Source organism: Panthera onca, chromosome E2, assembly GCF_046562875.1.
Source record: "Panthera onca isolate mPanOnc1 chromosome E2, mPanOnc1 haplotype 2, whole genome shotgun sequence".
NCBI classification, from domain to species: domain Eukaryota; kingdom Metazoa; phylum Chordata; class Mammalia; order Carnivora; family Felidae; genus Panthera; species Panthera onca.
The window spans coordinates 32,805,920-32,824,863 of record NC_138353.1 but is presented as its reverse complement, the minus strand read 5'-3'; the positions used below and the strand labels follow the sequence as shown (position 1 = coordinate 32,824,863).

The 18,944-nt window shown below is 51.6% G+C and overlaps 1 protein-coding gene and 1 long non-coding RNA gene across 9 annotated transcripts in view; one reads left to right on the top strand and one right to left on the bottom strand.

The window, feature by feature from the left end:
* Positions 1 to 714: 714 nt before the first annotated feature.
* LOC144614602 (uncharacterized) lies at positions 715 to 10,833 on the top strand. 2 transcript variants are annotated; one of them, XR_013552464.2, is made up of 4 exons: positions 715 to 2,670; positions 4,494 to 4,654; positions 5,884 to 5,987; positions 10,669 to 10,833. It is a non-coding gene; the product is annotated as an uncharacterized LOC144614602 (long non-coding RNA). The 2 variants fall into 2 exon arrangements; XR_014136242.1 differs by having other exon boundaries at positions 5,857 to 5,987.
* Positions 10,834 to 11,779: 946 nt separating this feature from the next.
* The window catches only part of SLC6A2 (solute carrier family 6 member 2), a 58,419-nt gene continuing 51,254 nt past the window's right edge, over positions 11,780 to 18,944 (bottom strand). For all 7 annotated transcript variants that reach the window (XM_060651910.3, XM_060651909.3, XM_078438725.2 and 4 more), the window contains 5 exons: positions 18,611 to 18,710; positions 16,675 to 16,775; positions 16,037 to 16,204; positions 14,546 to 14,617; positions 11,780 to 13,947 (listed from right to left, as the gene is read on the bottom strand). In XM_060651910.3, coding sequence (XP_060507893.2) covers positions 13,924 to 13,947; positions 14,546 to 14,617; positions 16,037 to 16,204; positions 16,675 to 16,775; positions 18,611 to 18,710 — 465 coding nt within the window. In that variant the 3' untranslated portion in view covers positions 11,780 to 13,923. The remainder of the gene's footprint in view (positions 13,948 to 14,545; positions 14,618 to 16,036; positions 16,205 to 16,674; positions 16,776 to 18,610; positions 18,711 to 18,944) is intronic.

Here is an 18,944-nt window from a genome sequence, read left to right as displayed (position 1 = left end):
GCCAAGGATAATTGTGCATCTGCCCCATGTCTCTGGGCCCTCAACAACTTCCAGCAACAGGATGTGGGGTGGCCAGAACGTAATGTCTCTCTTGTCCATGTGGAGCCACCAGTCTACATATGTACCTGCAGTGGTGGAGAAAGGAGGTGTCGTGGTGACCCTGTGGCACCGTCATGTGGCCCTTACTGACCCTTCCAGAGATCCGCAGTTTTTCTTCAATGTACACAGCATCCTCCCGGGCCCTTCCCTGAGGTCATCTCATCCAGCAACTTGTCTGAACCCCTCCTATAGCCTGGATCACTTCAGGATTTATCGTTAGCATATCTGTGCTGGCTGCCCATTAGAATCACCTGAACAACTTTTTAAAAAATGCCGTTGCCCAGGCCCCATCCTGATTCTAATTCCTTTGTCCGGGGGAGGGTCCTGGACTGCAGGATTTTTTTTTTTTTTTAACTCCCTATGTTTAGCTGGTGTGCGGCTAGAGTTGAGAACCACTGACCTGGTCCGTGAGTTCTTCGAGGCAGGACTCTTTGTGCGAGTCTCTATGTCTCCTGGGCCCTGCACAGTGTGTGTGCTGAATATGTGCATGGAAGGATGGCATAAGCCAGCGAATAAAGGAGAGTTCCCAGGTTCCTGAAGATTGCTAAATAAATAAATAAATAAATAATTATAGGCCTTCCCAGGCAATGAGACCAGATGGACAGGTTGATAGATGGTGGTTGGATGGAACTTTACAAAGTGAAGGTGGGCGTCAGCCTTCAGGTATCTGATGATTATACCTTTGAATCCTATAATAATAACAGTAACTAGAAGTTATTGGATATTTATTATGTGCCTTCATAATAAAGTACTTTTTATATTAATTCAGATAATCTTCACAGACACCCTTTGAGGTGAATGCTTGCTATCAACCCCATGGAAGTTAACACAAGGCCCAAGAAAACTCAACTAGTGAGCGACAGACAAGACCACGTACATAATTTGCTGTGCAATTTTATTAACAATAAAAATGACTATTTATTTAAAAATTGTTAAGAATTTCAAGATGGCGACTGCAGAGTTTTAAAGCCACCGTGAGCCTAGAGTCCTGAGTGAAGGCACAGGTCTCGCACCTATGAAGCCCATCCTGGTGACGCAGCTGGAATGTGGCCCTTAGCAGTCTGGCTCTAGAGCTGGAGCCCGTAAGTGCGAAGCAATCCTTCCTTTGTAAGCAGGACACTTCAAAACTATTCTGGGCTTGTCTTGACCTCTCCAGTTCATCGGATTCGGCCAAAGGCACCCATTTGACTGGCGGTTCTTTGCTGCCCTCTGGTGGGCGGTGTCCAGATAGCCGCACTTGCTTCCGGGAGAGATCCAGGACTGTAAGGGGGCTGAGACTCCCAACTCTGTCCCCACCGCGGTGACTACGCCTGAGCTGACACGTTCAGGGGCAGCATTCGGATTGGTCTCTTGGCGCCTCCAGAGTCCTAACCACGCAGGGGCAGCTAGGGTAGGAGCTCCTCAAGTCTTATTCCTACTTCAAACTGAGATGAAATGTTTCCTGGCCCTGGTGGTCTCCCCAGCCTCCAACAGAACGAATCCAGTTCCGGGCACCTCAGAAGTGCTCGGAAAACTCCACTCGCACAGCACTTCTCTGCAAAGCGTCTGTCCTTTGCCTCTCATCCGGGCTGATGAAAGTCCTAACTAGCCTCCCTGCCTTTTTTCCTCTGTGCTATAGAGCCAGGGTGATCCATCTGAACGGCCACCCTGGTTTTCCCTTGCTATGCACATCCTTTGCCGTCTGATTTTGCAGCTCCACTCATAAAGAGTCTGGGTTGGCCTCTTCACTGGCCTTGACAATAAAATATGGCAGAAGTGATGCTGTGCCTCAAGAGGTCTTGCACGTGTTCACACACTGTCTTGACTGCCGTGTGAACGAGCCCAGGCCAGCCTGCCCAGGAATGAGGCAGCACACAGAGGGGAGTCAACCCAGGAGAGGCTATCGAAGACCAGTCGGCCTCCAGCCGACCCACAGCTTCAGATGCTTGGGTGAGCCCAGTCAGGATCAGCTGAGGTCGGCCAGATTCGCGGACCTTCCTGGGTGGTCCACAGACCCCTCGGCCGAATACACGGCTGTTGTTTTAAGCTTTGGGCCGGTTTGTTCCACAGCAGTCACTTCCTAATACACTATGTGACACCCAAGTATGGACATCCGCTCCACTCCTATCTAAAACTTACTAATGACTCCTCATTGCCCTCTGGAAAAAAGTTCCATCTCCCTATTGCAAGTTGGGAAGGCCCTCATCTTCTAGATTTTACTTGCCTCTGCAGCCCTTCTATTTGGAAATTTCCACTGCAAATTTCTTCAGATCCTTGTGTCCCCTGTAGTCCTGTGTGCATCTGTGCTGTCACTTTTGCTATTCTCATGACCTGGAATTTTCCTCCTGACTCAGCTCAAGTATCACCTGTTGCAGGGCACTCTATGATCTCCCCAGGTGGGGTTCTGTGCATGATTTCTCTGCCAGGTTTTGAGATGGCCTTGTCCCCCTCATCTCTGTAAACCCTACCACCTACTGAGGGCCGACCATGTGCCAGATACTCGTCTCAACACTGGAGAGATAGATATTGGAGGTTGCTGTCTTCTGTCCCCAAAGTTGCTGGCCCCCTGAAAATTCATTTCAACAAATTGTGGTAAGTTTGGTGAGAGGGGTGGGTTAGGAAAGGCTTTTTAGGGGCGATACCATGAGGGACAGGTAAGAGTTGGCCAGTTTCAGAGAGATGGGGAAAGGCCCAGGGATGAGGCCCAGGGGGACAGGGTGTCCTTGGGTACACATCTGCAGCTAGTATAGGGTGACCAGAACAGAGAGGGGGAATGAAATGAGGATAGTCTGGGTTTACTTTGAAGGCACTGGGGAGACCCCAGCGGGCTAAAAATAAGCACGCAGTAGGTGCTTAATATATGTTTCCTGATCAGCACACCATCTGCCTCCTCTATCAGACTGAGAGTTTCTCAGTGACAGGGTTATTCCTTCTTTGTATAGTCCAGTTCCTCCCTGGTATGCACTAGGACCAGGTAGGGTTTTCATCAGTGAATAAATGAATGAAAGAGTAAATAAATCCACCCGAGAGATAACGATACAAAACCAAATGGATCTTTTCATCCAGACAAAAACTACTCTCTGCTCCCCTGGTTCAGGGAAGTATGGAAGGTTCGGATGGGCTCTGAGGGGGGTCTAGAGAACAAAGACCCCCATCCTCCTGGCTTCTCTCAGCCTCTGCTCTGCAGGAGGAATGTGCATTGGTGCCATCTGGCGGCCACAGCGCCCATATTCTATTTTAATCCGCTTCCTCTGTTCCTAAGGTGTGGTCAGGCCAGAGAAGGTAAGCGGGAACCTGGGATGGGCAGAAACCTTCTGTCAGCAGACACACATCCCCACCTGCTCAGCCAGCCCCAGGTCTGCCTGTCCTCACCCTGCAAGACCTCAGCCCTGAGTCCAAGAGAGTAATTGATTTCAGCCCATGGGACAGAGAAGCCCTTATCTACGGCCACTCAGACCCTGGTGCTTTCCACAAGGGCCCCCACAGTTCTCAGCAGATGATGGATTCCAGGGGTGAAGAAGCCATGGGAAAGGAGGCAATGACCAGTGTTTTCCCAATATCCTTCGTGTCTTCTTCCTAAGAGAACACTGATTTTGTCCAGAGCAGCAATGTACCCAGTTACAAATTCCAGACACCCTGATAGCTAGAAATTGCCATAATGCATGGATCTGGCCCATGAGATACAGGCAGACATCCAGGTAGGGTTCTAGGAGACCCACGCTTCTGAGTAAAGAATCACAGACACAGCTGGCCTCTGCCTTTTGCCCCTTCTCTTTATTTCCCCTCCTCCTGCCTGAAAGGTGGGCAAGATGTCTGCAGGTGAATTTGCCTGCCCCCCTCCCCCGCCACCCATGAGCATGAGAACCACATGCTATGGATGTGGATGGTGAAACGGAAAGCTACAAATAGTCCACATCCTTGACGACTTTTCTTAAGTGTCTCCACAGTCATCCCAGGCTACTGGGCATGTCTGGGCAGAGACCCTCACTAAAGTTCTTCTCTGAGAGCAGACACTTCTCTTCTTCCTGCTGAAGAACATGTCTCTCCCTGACCCATTGCCTATCTGTCACAAGAGCATGAGAAAAATCTCATTTGTTAAGGGACCATACGTAGATTCCTGTTATATTGTCATCCTAACATATAGAGGATAAGGATAGGGAACCCAAGTGGAACCTGTATCCGACATAAAGAACCAGACAGCATGGGATTAAAGTGTGTTCAGAGAAAGCATAGGTATTTTCTCCGGGAGCCAGGAACTCCAGAGAGTTCAAGATGAACTCTCTTACTGTAGTGACCTTGGGCAAGTCTTTGCTTCCTAGCACATTGGAGGCACTTAAATGCATACATATTTAAATATGTTTGTGTGTATATATACATATATAATGTGTGTATATAAATTACATATGTGTGTACAGATTACAGATTGTTTGTAACGAAGAGGGTGTTGGAACTAGTTGAGGACCATGCCCCTACCGGCTGAATCATGTTATGCCTGTATGGCCAGGGCCCAGAGACAATGGCATACCAGAGTGGCTAAGAACACAAGACTCCCAGGGTGCCTGAGTGGCTCAGTCAGGTAAGCGTCTGACTTCAGCTCAGGTCATGATCTCACGGTTCGTGGGTTCGAGCCCCACATTGGGCTCTGTGCACACAGCTCAGAGCCTGGAGCCTCCTTAGGATTCTGTGTCTCCCTCTCTCTCTGTCCCCGCCCCTCCTTGTGCTCTGTCCCTCAAAATAAATAAACATTAAAAAAATTTTTAAAAAAAGACAAACACAAGACTCCCTGGGTTCAAACCCCAGTTTCACCAACTGGTAAGTTATTTCATCTCTTTGTGTCTCAGTTTCCCCCATTTGTAAATGGAGATAATCATACTACCTCCTAGCCTCATCAGGAGAATTCAATGAGATGAAATTTGCAAAGCACCTGGAACAGTAACTGGCACTGGATAAGCCAATGTTTGGCTGATTAGATGTCAACTCAGTGCATTGGCCTTGTCCAAGGTGCTGATGTTCCTAAGGTCACAGCACCTCAGGGGATCCATGGTGTGAGACCAGGAGGGCTCCATTCTCTCTTTAACAAACCCAGGGACTCCTTGTGCCCTGTTTCCCTTCTAATTCCATAACTTCAGTGGGGCCGCTCTAAACGTAACTAATTAACAATTCTAATCTTCGCTGTGATGCTCCCTGATCTGACTCTGCGGCTCATTTAAAATGTCGGAGTAGGGGGGCGCCTGGGTGGCGCAGTCGGTTAAGCGTCCGACTTCAGCCAGGTCACGATCTCGCGGTCCGTGAGTTCGAGCCCCGCGTCAGGCTCTGGGCTGATGGCTCGGAGCCTGGAGCCTGTTTCCGATTCTGTGTCTCCCTCTCTCTCTGCCCCTCCCCCGTTCATGCTCTGTCTCTCTCTGTCCCAAAAATAAATAAAAAAAAAAAAAAAAAAAAAAAAAAAAAACGTTGAAAAAAATAAAATGTCGGAGTAGGGGCGCCTGGGTGGCGCAGTCGGTTAAGCGTCCGACTTCAGCCAGGTCACGATCTCGCGGTCCGTGAGTTCGAGCCCCGCGTCAGGCTCTGGGCTGATGGCTCGGAGCCTAGAGCCTGTTTCCGATTCTGTGTCTCCCTCTCTCTCTGACCCTCCCCCGTTCATGCTCTGTCTCTCTCTGTCCCAAAATAAATAAAAAACGTTGAAAAAAAAAAATTTTAAAATGTCGGAGTTGCCTTGCCCTTCCTTACCTGTGAGCATGCCTCAGATACCACCCACCACCCACTCTTCTCTCCTGATAGGGTGTCATTACTGTCGTGTGACTGCAGATGGCGGATCAGGGCTTAATGGCAACTACCAGGGAGCCTGGGGGGCTGTGACGCAAGAAAAGAAGTTTAGCACGGACCTGGGAATATGCTCGGGTGGACAGCAGGTAGGTGCCCCGATGTTGGGCTGACCATGGCCTTCAAGTCTGCACCAGGCTTCCTGTGGCCAGGGGCTGGGGGTGTTTCAGGCCTCTCCTCTTCTGATTCTGAGTCTGCCCATTCTCAGCTGGTACTCTGGACTGGGGCCCGAAGCTGCAGGGTGTGTGGGGTCATTCTTGGCTACAGAAACGATCCATTTGTGGCCCCTGGGTATGTCCAGGCAATGGACTTTGCTTGGGCCTTCTCAGGGGACAGAGATGGTCTTCCTTGATTTCCTGCAGCCCACCCCCTTACCTCCATGCCCTGCTGGTCTGGCCCAGCTCAGCCCCTCCCAGGCCTGAGGCCGACAGAGCCAGGAGCTGAGAAGCAGGACGCCAGAAGTCACTTAGTTGCCAGCTCTTCCAGGAGTCTCTGGTCACCACACCTCTGTCTGCTCCTCCTCTGGGCTGGAGTTGAGGTCAAGGCTGCCCGAGCTGATGCCCGGCTGGGGGAGCCTCTCCCGTGCTATCAGTCTAATGGAGGCTGACAGCAGAGGGCTTGTGGGGCAGGCGGGTCCTGCAGAAGGCTGGCTGTTGGACGCTGGCATTTCCCGAAGCTTGAACTTCCTGCCCGGGGTGGGGGGGGGAGGGTCACATGCACTGGGGCCCAGGGAGAGAGACTTGGGTTTGGCTACCCAGACCCAGTTCAAACCTCAGAGGCAGCATCTGAAGGAGGGGGACAAAGGAACAGAGACCCTGTTTTGGCTGCAGGAAAACCCAACAGTAACTGGGCTGCCTTTGAAATGGGCAGAGGTGGGGGAGGGGGAGGAGATAGACGCTCATCATGGAGCTGATCTGCCCTGAACACAAGCTATGGAGCAGACACTATCCTGAACATAATACTAACGTCTAGTCCTCCCCACGGCCCCACCAAGTGGCCACTCAGGCAGAAATCACAAACCGAAGCAGAGGAGGCTAAGGAGACTCACTCTAGTTTTTTGCCCTATTGAGTGATGGGACCAGGGTTTGGATTCAGCCACTGCGGCTCCCGGGATGTCACTCTTAAGTGCACATTGTCTTGTCTGATCCTCCGGGCATAGCTCTCTTATGCACACTTATTCCTGCCCTTCAGGTACAAGAAAGCCTCACATATCTTATTTAACTTTCTCCAGCATTCCACGGCAGGAAGTAGTAGAGATGGGATTCAAACCCAGGTCCAGTTTGCTAAAGAAACCTTTTGTTCTTTCCACCAGACCCAAGCAGACTATAAACTGCAGGCCAAATCCAGCCCCCCAAATGTTTCATAAATAAAGCTACTTTTATGCTATAATAGCAGTTCAATAGTTGTGACAGAGACTTTTACAGAAAATGTTTGCTGACCCCTGCACTAAATCTGTAGGGTGAATGAAAGGCAGCAGCAAACACCTCTGTTTATTAGTGGCTGCCTAGAAAGGTAGTCATTCACATCTTAGTGTGAATTAGTCCATAGGCCCTGTGACAGCTTCTGGAGATATCTCGTAGAGTCAAAAACAGAAAGGACTTCAAAGTATCACCTAACCGAACCCTTTCTCTCTATTGATGGGGAAACCAGTGCTTAATGTTGACTTTTCTAATGTGACTCGGTCCTAACATCAGAGTAGCTGGTCCCTAGTGGGCTCTGAAACTTTTCCATAGCCTTGACTCCTAACAATACTGACCCATCCAGATACACCTTGACTACCCTACTAGAGACTGTGTGACAAAAAATCCTCTTCAGTCCCCTGCAACGTATCCTCAACCTGAATTTCAAGTCCTCATAGCCCCACTGTCTTTTCCCACAGCTCAAGGCACCTGTTGGAACTGATCCCTCCCCCACCTCAATTTCAGAGGACACCCCGTAATGCAGAGAGCAAACACTCACCCTTCAGTGGCTGTGTGTCCCTGGGTGGGTCACTTCTCAACCCGAGCCCTCAGTTTCCTCATCTGTCCAGTGGGTACATTGTTCTTTTTGCCCCTTACCTCACCTCACAGGGTCATTGTCAGGAAAACAAATGACATGTTGGATGGTGGGATGGATTATGTCATGCTCGCTTGGTTGGGGGTGGTGACCAGAGACCAACGCCGTGTATCATCAGAAGAGGGAGGCCCCCAAAGCTTATATGCACATATACCCATGAGTCTCAAACATCTGAGACTCTGAAGGACACGTGCATTCTGTCTCCCAGAGGAGTAGACACAAACTCATCGAAGACAAAATTTGCGTTTCATTTCAAAAGGTTCTGACATTTTTCAAGTCCATCCATAAACAGTTTTAATAACTCCTGACCCATTATACAGATGGAAAAATTGAGTCCCTGAGAGAGAGATGACACATATCAGTGCTTTTGGAAAGAGATAAAAATGAAGCTACGTCCCTCCCAAAGGCTGTGATTAAATTGGGGAAAATTTAAAAGACTAGCAGTTGCCCAAAGTGAGGCTCACCGGTGAGTCTTCTCCTACCACATTTGTCAGCCTAGGGCACAGGGTGGCAGCCAGGGTCGCCAGGTGCCCCACCGTCCCCAGAAGAGCTGTCCTTTCAGCTTCTGACCCAACCTCCCTCCACTCCACCCGCAGGGCTGCAGACGCTCGTTAAATGTCAGCATGCACAAAGGGAAGGCTGGAAGCATGACTGCCTTTTGTTTGATTCACTATAATAAACCCCAACTCTGATTTCGGAGTCAAAACCAAACGGTCAGAATCATAAAACCCTCCCTGGGATGTCCGCCCAGCTGCAATTCAACAGGGCAAACCAGTCCTCACCTCGAGACCCTTGGTATGTGTGTTTACCTGTCCTACCGCTGCTGCGTGAGGTTGGGCTCGTGCTTCTCCCAAAAGAAGCTCCACGGAGGGGCCTTTAGAGTTTGTGCACCCTCTCTCCCCCGCCCCTATGTGACACCGAGTCCCCTCCATAACCTACCCAAGAGACATTGCCTGCTTGCATGTCTCCAGTGATGGGGAGCTCACCACTTCCAGCAACAGCCCATTCTCCGTTCTGGTCTAATCTTCTGGTGAGTTGTTTACCACCCATCCCTGACTGCCTTTTACATATTTAAAGACATAGACTGGATTTTTTTTGTCAATACCTCATTTATATTGATGTCACTGTGTCTGCTTGTTGACTTGCATTGAAAATCCTAATGTGAGCTCACACCTTCCCCAATAATGACAGTACTTAGCAATAAGGACCTACGCGTTAATGTATCCTTCTCCCCAGGAAAGTGTAGCAATAGATTGTGCATTGAATTCAATCGAATTCAGCCCTAGAAATGGAATGCAAAACTAGATAACTCTGTGTCACTTGGACACAGAGTTATTCATTAAAAATATGTCTTAAGAAATAAAACCAATGGAGGCTCCTGGGTGGCTCATTTAGTTAAGTGTTCAACTTTGGCTCAGGCCGTGATCTCATGGTTCATGAGTTCGAGCCCCTCATTGGGCTTCCTGCTGTCAGCCTGTCAGCACAGAGCCCGCTTTGGATCTCCTGTCCCCCACTCTCTCTGCCCCCCCCCAACTCTCATGTGCTCTATCTCTCTCTCCAAAATAAATAAACATTAAAAAAAAAAAATAGGGGCGCCTGGGTGGCGCAGTCGGTTAAGCGTCCGACTTCAGCCAGGTCACGATCTCGCGGTCTGTGAGTTTGAGCCCCGCGTCGGGCTCTGGGCTGATGGCTCGGAGCCTGGAGCCTGTTTCCGATTCTGTGTCTCCCTCTCTCTCTGCCCCTCCCCCGTTCATGCTCTGTCTCTCTCTGTCCCAAAAATAAATAAAAACCGTTGAAAAAAAAAAAAATTAAAAAAATAAATAAATAAAAACAATGTAACTACGTTAGTGGCTTCAATTTCAATCAATCAAAAAAAATAAACATACGTGTCAATCTCAGAGCTGGGATTACATATTTAACCCCCTCCAGTCTCCTGTTCCATGGGTTATAAAAAGAGTTATTTGGGTGAAAAGTGGACCACTCTGACCAGAAGCTCTTCCTTACTAGCTGGAGGCTGATCACAGACACTCCCATCTGCCTTACATAATTCATAGCATTTTACCTTCGTGACCGAGAGAACCCACTACTAGATACACGGCACAGGAAATTCTCCTTTATTATTCTGTACACTGATTTTTCCATGAAGAGAACAGCTTTTAAAATAAATCCACACCAGACACAGACACCTGCATGACATGGGAACAGTCCGTGACACAGAGAGGGCACCACTGGGACAATCCTTATTTACACAGAAGTGGAGAAACAGAGGGCTGAGGGCGGGTACCCCAAAAGCAACTTCACGTTCACCAGTGTTTCGGTGGTTTCTGACATGGCGGCAATAAATATGCTGATACCCACACAGCTGTGGATCCTGGGACTCACCGGGGCCTCACATGTTACCCTCAAGATCTTGAGCACAAATGGGTTGGATTTATTTATTTATTTTTAAATACCAAGTGTTTCTGGCACCAGTGGGAGAAATACTGGAGAAGGAGGAACTACTGAATGTCCAGAAAAATCAAAGTTCTGGAGGCCAGAAACCTGACATTTCTCTACTCAGTAGGTTATTGGCCACCAGATCATTCTGGAAAGACTCACAGTCAGCGAGGTGCTTCCCTCGTTGTAAATTTAGCACAAGTACGTTGTCGTGGAGACCGGAACATTTTTTAACTGGATGGGACCTTTGATGATCTGATCTGACCCTTGCTTTTACAGACAAAGAAGCTGAAGCCCAGAGAGATGAAGAGACCCCTCCTTAGGAACCCCGCTGGGCAGCGGTAGACCCAGATCCCTGCAGACTCTGAAAGCTGTGCTGTTTCTACGCGCTTCCTCTCTGTTCTCCATCCCCTGGCTTTCAAAGGAAGTAAACATATGAAATGAGCTCCGTGGGCTTCTTTGCTAGGAAATGACGTCTTTGGTAAGAGTGCTTCGGTCTCACATCACCAGGGCCTCCGTATGGATCATACGGCCAGAGACAGCCTCCCCCCCACCGGGCAGGGGCGCCCTCTGAGAATTAAGGCAGCTTTGGGGACCTTTACTCAGCAGGATATTGGCAAGAGTTGGCGGCTCCCTTCTCCTTTGTCTCATCTGCATCTAGAATGACGATCCACTGACGGGTGGTCGCGAAATGACTAGACATCCAGTAGATGTGAAGGCGATGGTCTTAAACGGAGAGTTTACATTTCATGGAAAATAATAATTCTTTAAAAACCCGGTAAAATAGCAAAAGTGTCATATACAGTACACAGGAACACCCTTATCTCGGGTAACCTCTGCTATCAAAAAAAGGCCACAAAAAAGAAGTCAAACGTTACTCAGGATAAAGCACATACTCCTCCTCCGTTAAGTGTGGGTGGAAGGTGAGCCCAGAAGGCCTGCCAGCACCTCCATGAGAACTTCCAAGGGCTTCCTGGGGCCCCCATTCCCCCACCCCCGGGGGGGCCCGGGCTCGGGGCCAGACCCCCCTCACCCCAAGCTCAGGAGCTGACTCCCGACACAAGGCAGCACCATGGCGTTGGTTTGGTGTTGGGTCAGCTAGCACCGCGTCTCTGATTCACCCTCGGGACAGATGTCTGGAGGCAGAAGGGCCACATGCAGATGGAAAGAGAAAACTGCAGGTTCCCTCTGAAGCGTGCCCCTGTCCTGACACACACACAGGCTCTTTCTGCTTGCCCTCGTTTCAGCCAAGTAGACTCGCCTTTCGTGCCCTGCTGTTCCCCAGAGTGACTGAGTCCATCAAAAAGGGGACAGCTGTGAACAAATGACGCCCTCTCCCCTCTTCCCTTCTTCCGATACATTGCTCTTTTGCTAGGAAACACTCCCTGGCCACTTGACTGGGTTTTGTTTATTTTTTAACGACAGCCCTGGGTGGGGTAAACCATAGTGTGCTGGGGATTTCAAAGTGCTCTGGGCTAAGAGGCACGGGATCCGACTTGAGGGTCTGACTAGATCCCTTAGGAGCTGAGAAAACTTGAACAAGAGCGGCCGAAATACTGAGCCTTGGTGTTCCCACCTGGGAAATGGGACAGAAACCAGCCGTGCAATCCTTGCTGGGAAGATGGGAGGTGACAGGGATGAAGGGACTGTGTGTAAAACGACTAGAACACCTAGGGAGGAGTTACTCTTCACGGGAGGATTTGAAGTCGCTTATGGGACCAGATGCCACCTGTGATGGGTCGCCCTTCCCTCATCTCCCTCGCCCCCACCTTATTGTTCAGCTCCGTTGGATGCCCTCAGGCCCCGCCTTCCACAGCAGTCCAAGACACCTGCCACTTGGGCTTAGCCTTTGAACTGGCCTTTTTACATAAAAATATCAAAAGTCTTCTGATTCTCCCACTTTTCTCCAAAAAATGACCCAAGGACACTGACTTAGCAGGGAAATCTCAGGACCTTCAGAGAGAAGACCACCTCCCTGCCCCATCACCCCCCCCCCCCCGCCCCCAACATAACCCTCTTCCACAAACTGCATGATTGATTGATCGGGCTCAGGGACACCCCAGTCTTATGCAAAGTACCTTCTGGATGTGAGTCTTCCTACACTCCCAGTATGAGCAGCCTATTTATTTATTTATTTATTTATGGCCCAAGATTCCTCAATAGGGGCTTCCTCAGTCACAACAAGAACCTCTGAATCTAGATTTCCAAGGAAGGCACGAGAGACTCAAACCATGAACAGAAACCCCAAACAGATGCCACCAACTTCCCAAACTACAAATCTGTTCTCTGAATGAGCTGAAACTCACCACCACTACCACCACCAGAGGGCGCCACTTGCAAATGTGTATCAGAAGTCAACCTGCAAATTCTCTAAAACCATCATCCTGCTCCTTCAGCTCAGAATATTTTCCCCTCGACTTGACTGACCAGGTTGCTACCTGCTTGGCTCCACCATGCCCTCAGATGCCAAGTTAAGACCATCAGGAGAGACAAAGGGAGTTTTCAGGGCCAACTCCCCACCACTTGAGAGCCCTGGTCCGTGCTGGGTGGGATTCCCAGGGAAGACCTTTGCAGGTGTCTGCGGACAACAGATAAACAAACAGCCTATCAGGATGCCCTTGGGCATCCACCTGTCCCTGTGAGGACGGCAGAGAATTCCATAGTACAGACACACTTCTGGCCTCGCTGGGGTCCTGTCCCAAGTCCCCCAGAAAGATCTCAGAAGCCACAGATGGGTTTCTGGGCCCCATGTGCCCGACAGACAAAGACCTGCACGTGGCCTCTATGAGCTCATCTGGTACTTCTGCAAAACCTCCTCACTGCGGCTCATCTACATTTTGCCTCGTGACATCCATGGCTCTGGACCCTCTGACCACCAGAAGCTGGAAGAATGTTCCAGAACACGCACAAATCAGATTCAGCTTAGCCAGAGTGAAAACTAACCATGAAGGATTCTTCTCACAAGCCTCCAAAGCATCTATCCAGACTGATGACCGGAACAAACCAAGCCACGCTCCCTGATCAAGGTTCAGACACCAGAATGCTGACTGGGTGGCAAGAGAGAGAGAGGATCCCCTGCCCCAGACGCAGCCGGCCTTTTTGTTTGTGTTCGGTTTTATGGTATCTGGCCAAAAGCGACATCCTCTCTCTGATTTGGCGGGCGGGATTTCTCCTGTGGCCCCAAAGTGCAAGCAAGGTAGTGGTGAATTCTGCCCGAGCTGTGGATGGAGCTCAGCTTGGGCCAGATCCCAGGGTGGGTGAGGCTTTCCCAAAACAAAAGGGGCTCGATGGAAGTCACTTTTCCTGTTCCCTCCCCTCCTCCTCCCCCTCCAGACTTTCCAATCCAAGCTCAAAGCCTCCGGGCCAGATGAACAGAAGGTGAATAAAAATGAGGTCACTAAATCATTTGTAACTGGGGAAAGAGGGGTAGGGATGGAGAGAACATCTTTCGGGAGAGGAGTCCCAAGACTGTGTCCGGGGTGGCAGCAAAGCCTTGGACCTGGACGTCGGCACGGCAGGGTCCCTCCTTGGGGCTCAGATGGCCAGCCAGTGCTGCAGCTGCAGAGGAAGATGGCAGGGTCATGATGCCAAGGCCAGAGGCGGGTGGGGACGAGAGCACCCGGGGCCCAGAAGGACAGCGGAAGCACGGGGAGGCAGAGAACACAGCCCCTCCCTCCAAAGACCCCGGAGAACGTGCAGGCTGACTCCCTAACCGTCACTTGGGCCCAGAAAGGGCGAGGAAGCCTCGCAAAGTGGCACAGCAAGTCTGAAGCAGGGGGCTCACGAGGACCCTCCCCCAGCCCCCAACCCCCAGGGTTTTAAAGTTAAAGGACTTAGGCCATCCTGTGGCTCATCCTGCGAGATAAGAGATCCCCAGCCTAGGGTGACAACTTACAGAGAGGAAATAAAGCTTCGGAAAGACTGGACGTGTGGTTTCCCAGGACCAAGGAGCAGAGGGGCAGCTGGAAGCTGGTAGAAGCAGGGGACAGGCCCCCCTCCGCCATTCCTGACACCACACCCCTGGGACGATAGCCCCACAGCTGCTCAGGGTTTTGTAGCATGTGGTATGTGCAGCCAGCATACAGTGGGGGGCAGCTAGGGCCCCCCGCCCGGAACGGTCTGGCCTCCCGCCCAGAGCGGTCCGGCCTGCACCTACTTGGAACTGCCTGACATCCCTCTGGGCCACCAGGTGATGCTCGTTCTCCGGGGTGATGCCATAGGCCAGCCTCTGTGAGAAGACGGGGAGGGGGAGGAGGCCTCAGCCGGGCCCAGGAGCACCTCCCGGCAGCCCAGACACAGGCCACCTGCATTCTGGCCCTGAAGTCCCACAAGGACAGCGTGTGAGGTCCACACAAGACACACTGTCCTTGTTTGTGGCCCGGGTCGGTTCACACGGACTCATTGGTCTAGTCCGTGTTTATGGGGTCGACTACTGTGGTCAGACACGAGGTGAGGCCCTGGGGCTGCAGAGCTCAAGGAGATGCACACGGTCTGTGCTTTGGGGAACACACAAGCACACGGGCAATTTCGAAACCACAGCTGAAGTGTTGCAGAGGACAGGCTCGGAGCACAACGAGGGCCCAGAAGATGGAGTAGCGTTGCTGGGGATCAGGGCAGGCCCTCCCTGGGGTGCAGACACAGGGCGGGGACTCGGGAAGGCATCTGGATCAATGACTGATCCCTGCAAGGTGGGACGCCCTCCCTGCTCCCACAGTGTGACAAATAAAAAGCGCAAAGCAGATCGTGGTTCTCAGGCCCAGGATGCGCTGACAGAGCACAGACCCTCCCAGTGACCGGAGGCTCCTGGATGTGGGATTTCAAGGACAGAAAACGTGTCACAAGGAGCCGGGGGAGGGGACAGAGAAGCCCGGCCTGGGACCCTCTTCCCCCAGCCTTTGTGTGGCCCGCTTCCTGATGCCCTCATTTGTCTGTCTGTCCCCTCATTAGAATGTGAGCTCTGGGGAGTTGCATCTGGTGCCCAGCGGACTGCTGGGGCCGTGTAGACTCACACCAAATAGCTGGAAAGTCAGGGCATGAAGGGATGAAGGAATGAAACTTCATCTTCCGAAGTAAGGACATTAGGAAAAGACCGTCACCATTATTTATGAAAGAAAAGGCCTATCAACGAAATAGGACAGACATAATTTCAGAGTGAGGGCACCATTCCCTCAACCTTTCTCCGTGCACATGCACACACAATGCGTACAAGTAAGAGAGGAAGGTGTCGGGTTCAGGAAGGAGGCGGGTAAAAGCTTCGATGATCAGGTCACAGTGAGCTCAGACTGGGAGAGTGGGGGCATCTGGGACACGACAGACTTGAGTGTCACCTCCTCACATAAACATCGGTAGGGACTGAGTGCAGTCAGAGCATGTGTGCACCCGACACAGACGTAACAGTGGGCAGCAAGCCTTGAACGTGTCCTCTGTGCCCGGCACTGTGCTGAGCGCTTCCTGTGTCTTCTCAAGATCCATAGCGCTATCCCCAGGGTACCAGTGTGGAAACTGGGGGCGGGGGGCAGGAAACGACTTGGCCGTGGTGGCGGCTCTGGGGTCCGTGTCCTCGTGTCTGTCCTCTCCCGTTGCATCGGGGATGACCGGGGACATCCCTCCCGTCCTCCCCCGCACCGCCTGGCGGCCCCAAGCTTACCTCCCGAAGGGAGCCCCGCGTGCTGAAGAACTTGTAGACGCTGTAGGCAGGCACCAGGACCATGGAGGACAGCGCGATGCCCCATCCAACCCAGTTGGCCCAGAGCGGGAAGATGTAGTCATCGTAGGTGAGTGGCTTGAAGTTGACGACACTCATCACCACCACAAACTGCGGGACAGCGGGCAGTGGGAAGGGACAGGAGGAGGGACGTGAAGACAGAGCAGGACAGGGAGCCACGGGGAGAGGACAGAAGAAGCGGGTGGGAGAGAGGCAGTGGAAGATCCGTGGGAAGTGAGGGGCCAGGGGACGGAGACAAGAAAGCAAGAGAAAAAGAGAAAGGAGGTAGAGAAGGAGGAAGAATTCATTCAGCAAGCAAATGATGACCAAAGGGGACAAAGGGAGCCAGAAACAGAGAAAAGGAGTGGCAAGGTGACCCTGGAGCTGGGCCGAGTGGTGGTGCACACAGCCCCCCTGGAGCCCCTGCCACGGCGGGGCTGAGTGTCCTGAGTGTCCCCTCTGCATAACCCGGGCTCTGCTCCCCAGAACCTCCACCCGCAAAGCAAAGATCCCCGCGCCCCGCCCCCCCAGCCCAGACACAGCCCCCTCTCCCCAGGAAGGCCGGGCCACACGGTACGCACCAGGAGGAAGGCGGGGCTCACGAACTTCCAGCACAGTCTCCAGTACAGGCCTGGCTTGAACCCCATCATCTGCTGGATGTCGTTGCTGAACCTGTCCACACCTGTGCACACACAAGGCAGGCTGTTACACCGGTCCCTGAGGAGCGCTGGGCCGCGCCCTGCTGCCCTCCCCTGAGAGTCAGGCTGCCCAGGGGGCAGCGGGGCAAGGCTCGGACACGCTGGCACTTAGGAGCCCCGGGCGCCGGCAGTGGCTGGCGAAGAACAGGGAAGAAGAGACACCCAGCAAGTGCCATTTGTGACAACACGGACGGACCTAGAGGTCACCATGTCCGCCACAGAGACACAAAGGCCATATGACTTTGCTTCTATGTGGAATCTAAAACACAAACCAAAGGAACAAAGTAAAAAAGAAACAAAGAAAAACACACACACATTCTTGAATACACTGGTGGTTGCTGGAGGGGAGCCAGGCGGGAAAGGGATACAACACACAGACAGAAGGGATTAAGAGGTACAAACTTCCAGTTAGAAAATAAGTAAGTGGGGCGCCTGGGTGGCGCAGTCGGTTAAGCGTCCGACTTCAGCCAGGTCACGATCTCGCGGTCCGTGAGTTCGAGCCCCGCGTCAGGCTCTGGGCTGATGGCTCGGAGCCTGGAGCCTGTTTCCGATTCTGTGTCTCCCTCTCTCTCTGCCCCTCCCCCGTTCATGCTCTGTCTCTCTCTGTCCCAAAAATAAGATAAAAAACGTTGAAAAAAAAATTAAAAAAAAAAAAAAAAAAAAGAAAATAAGTAAGTCATGAGCGCAGGGAAGATAATGAACAGTACTGTAGTGACATTGTTTGGTGACAGATGGTGACTGCACTTCTCCTGGGGAGCACTGAGTAATGGACAGGGGTGTCCAATCACCATGCCTTGCACCTGAAACTAATGTAACACTGTGTGTCGACTGTATTGCAGTTAAAAAGTTAAGAAAAACAGTATCACCTTTTATGTGCCATTCTGATTTGTTTTTCAGGGGGAACACAGTGCTCCGGGAGCAGAGGGGACTTGCTCCAGGTAACACAGCCAGGGCGGCCTGGCTCCCAAGCCTGCCACTTTGCCCTGTTCCCTGTCTTTTAGAACAGTGATGACGGGGGCGCCTGGGTGGCTCAGTGGGTTAAGCTTCCGACTTCGGCTCAGGTCGTGATCTCACGGTTCGTGAGTTCGAGCCCCGCGTCGGGCTCCATGCTGACAGCTGGGAGCCTGGAACCTGCTTCGGATTCTGTGTCTTCCTCTCTCTCTTACCCTCCCCCATCCTCTCTCTCTCTCTCTCTCTCTCTCTCTCTCTGTCTCTCTCAAAAGTAAACATTAAAAAAAAAAAAAACGAACAGTGATGAAAGAGTCCAGACTCACGTGGATTAACTCTTTGATGCGACACGTGGGGAAAAAAGAAAACAACACATTTGACAGTTTGTAATGCTTTCTCCCCATTCAGCTCCAGAATAAGGTCATCAGAGAAACAGTAAGACACTCGGTTATATCTGAATTTCAGAAAGATAACGAAAGAGATTTTGGTTTAACTCCATCCCATGCAATATTTGGGATATACTTAACAGTAAATCAATTACCAATTACTCATTGTTTATCTGAAATTCAAGTTTAACTGGGCGTCTTGTATTGTTTGCTAAATGCGGCGATCTCACTCTAGAACGAATTGCACGGCTTGGGGATCAGCAGCTCCCTGAGTCCCTTGCTAAAAGCTGGCACTGGGTGCCCCTGGGGGGCTTTGCAGCCTCCCGTTAAAAGGAATTCATGCAAAGATGAGCTGGGGGCTGGAAGACCTATTCCCTGACAAGCTACTTGCTCGACTCTGGAATCAGGCCGTGGCCGCGCTGGAAAAGGAGAGCCCCTTTGCCTCTGCGGGTGGGGGTGAGGCTTTTCCAGGGCCCTGTTCGTACCATAAAACCAGGAGACTCCGATGGCTTCCATGAGCACGGCAAACAGAATGGAGGTCCCCGCCGCAAAGGTGTCCAGCAGGGTCAGCACGTATATCCCACCCTGGGCACGGAGAGACAAAGCCTGAGGCCATCCCGGCCAGAAATGGCCACGGACCACATCCACCCCAATTCACCTGCCCCCTGTCCCGCTGGCTCAGAACCCTGTTTGAGAAGGCAGGTGACAGGGTTGTGGTTCCACTGTCTCCATGTTGCATATTTGCTTTCTACTGAAGGTCTTCTGTAGTCCCTGGGCCTGAGGGTGGGTATTTCAGCCAGCAAATGGGACAGGGCTTTC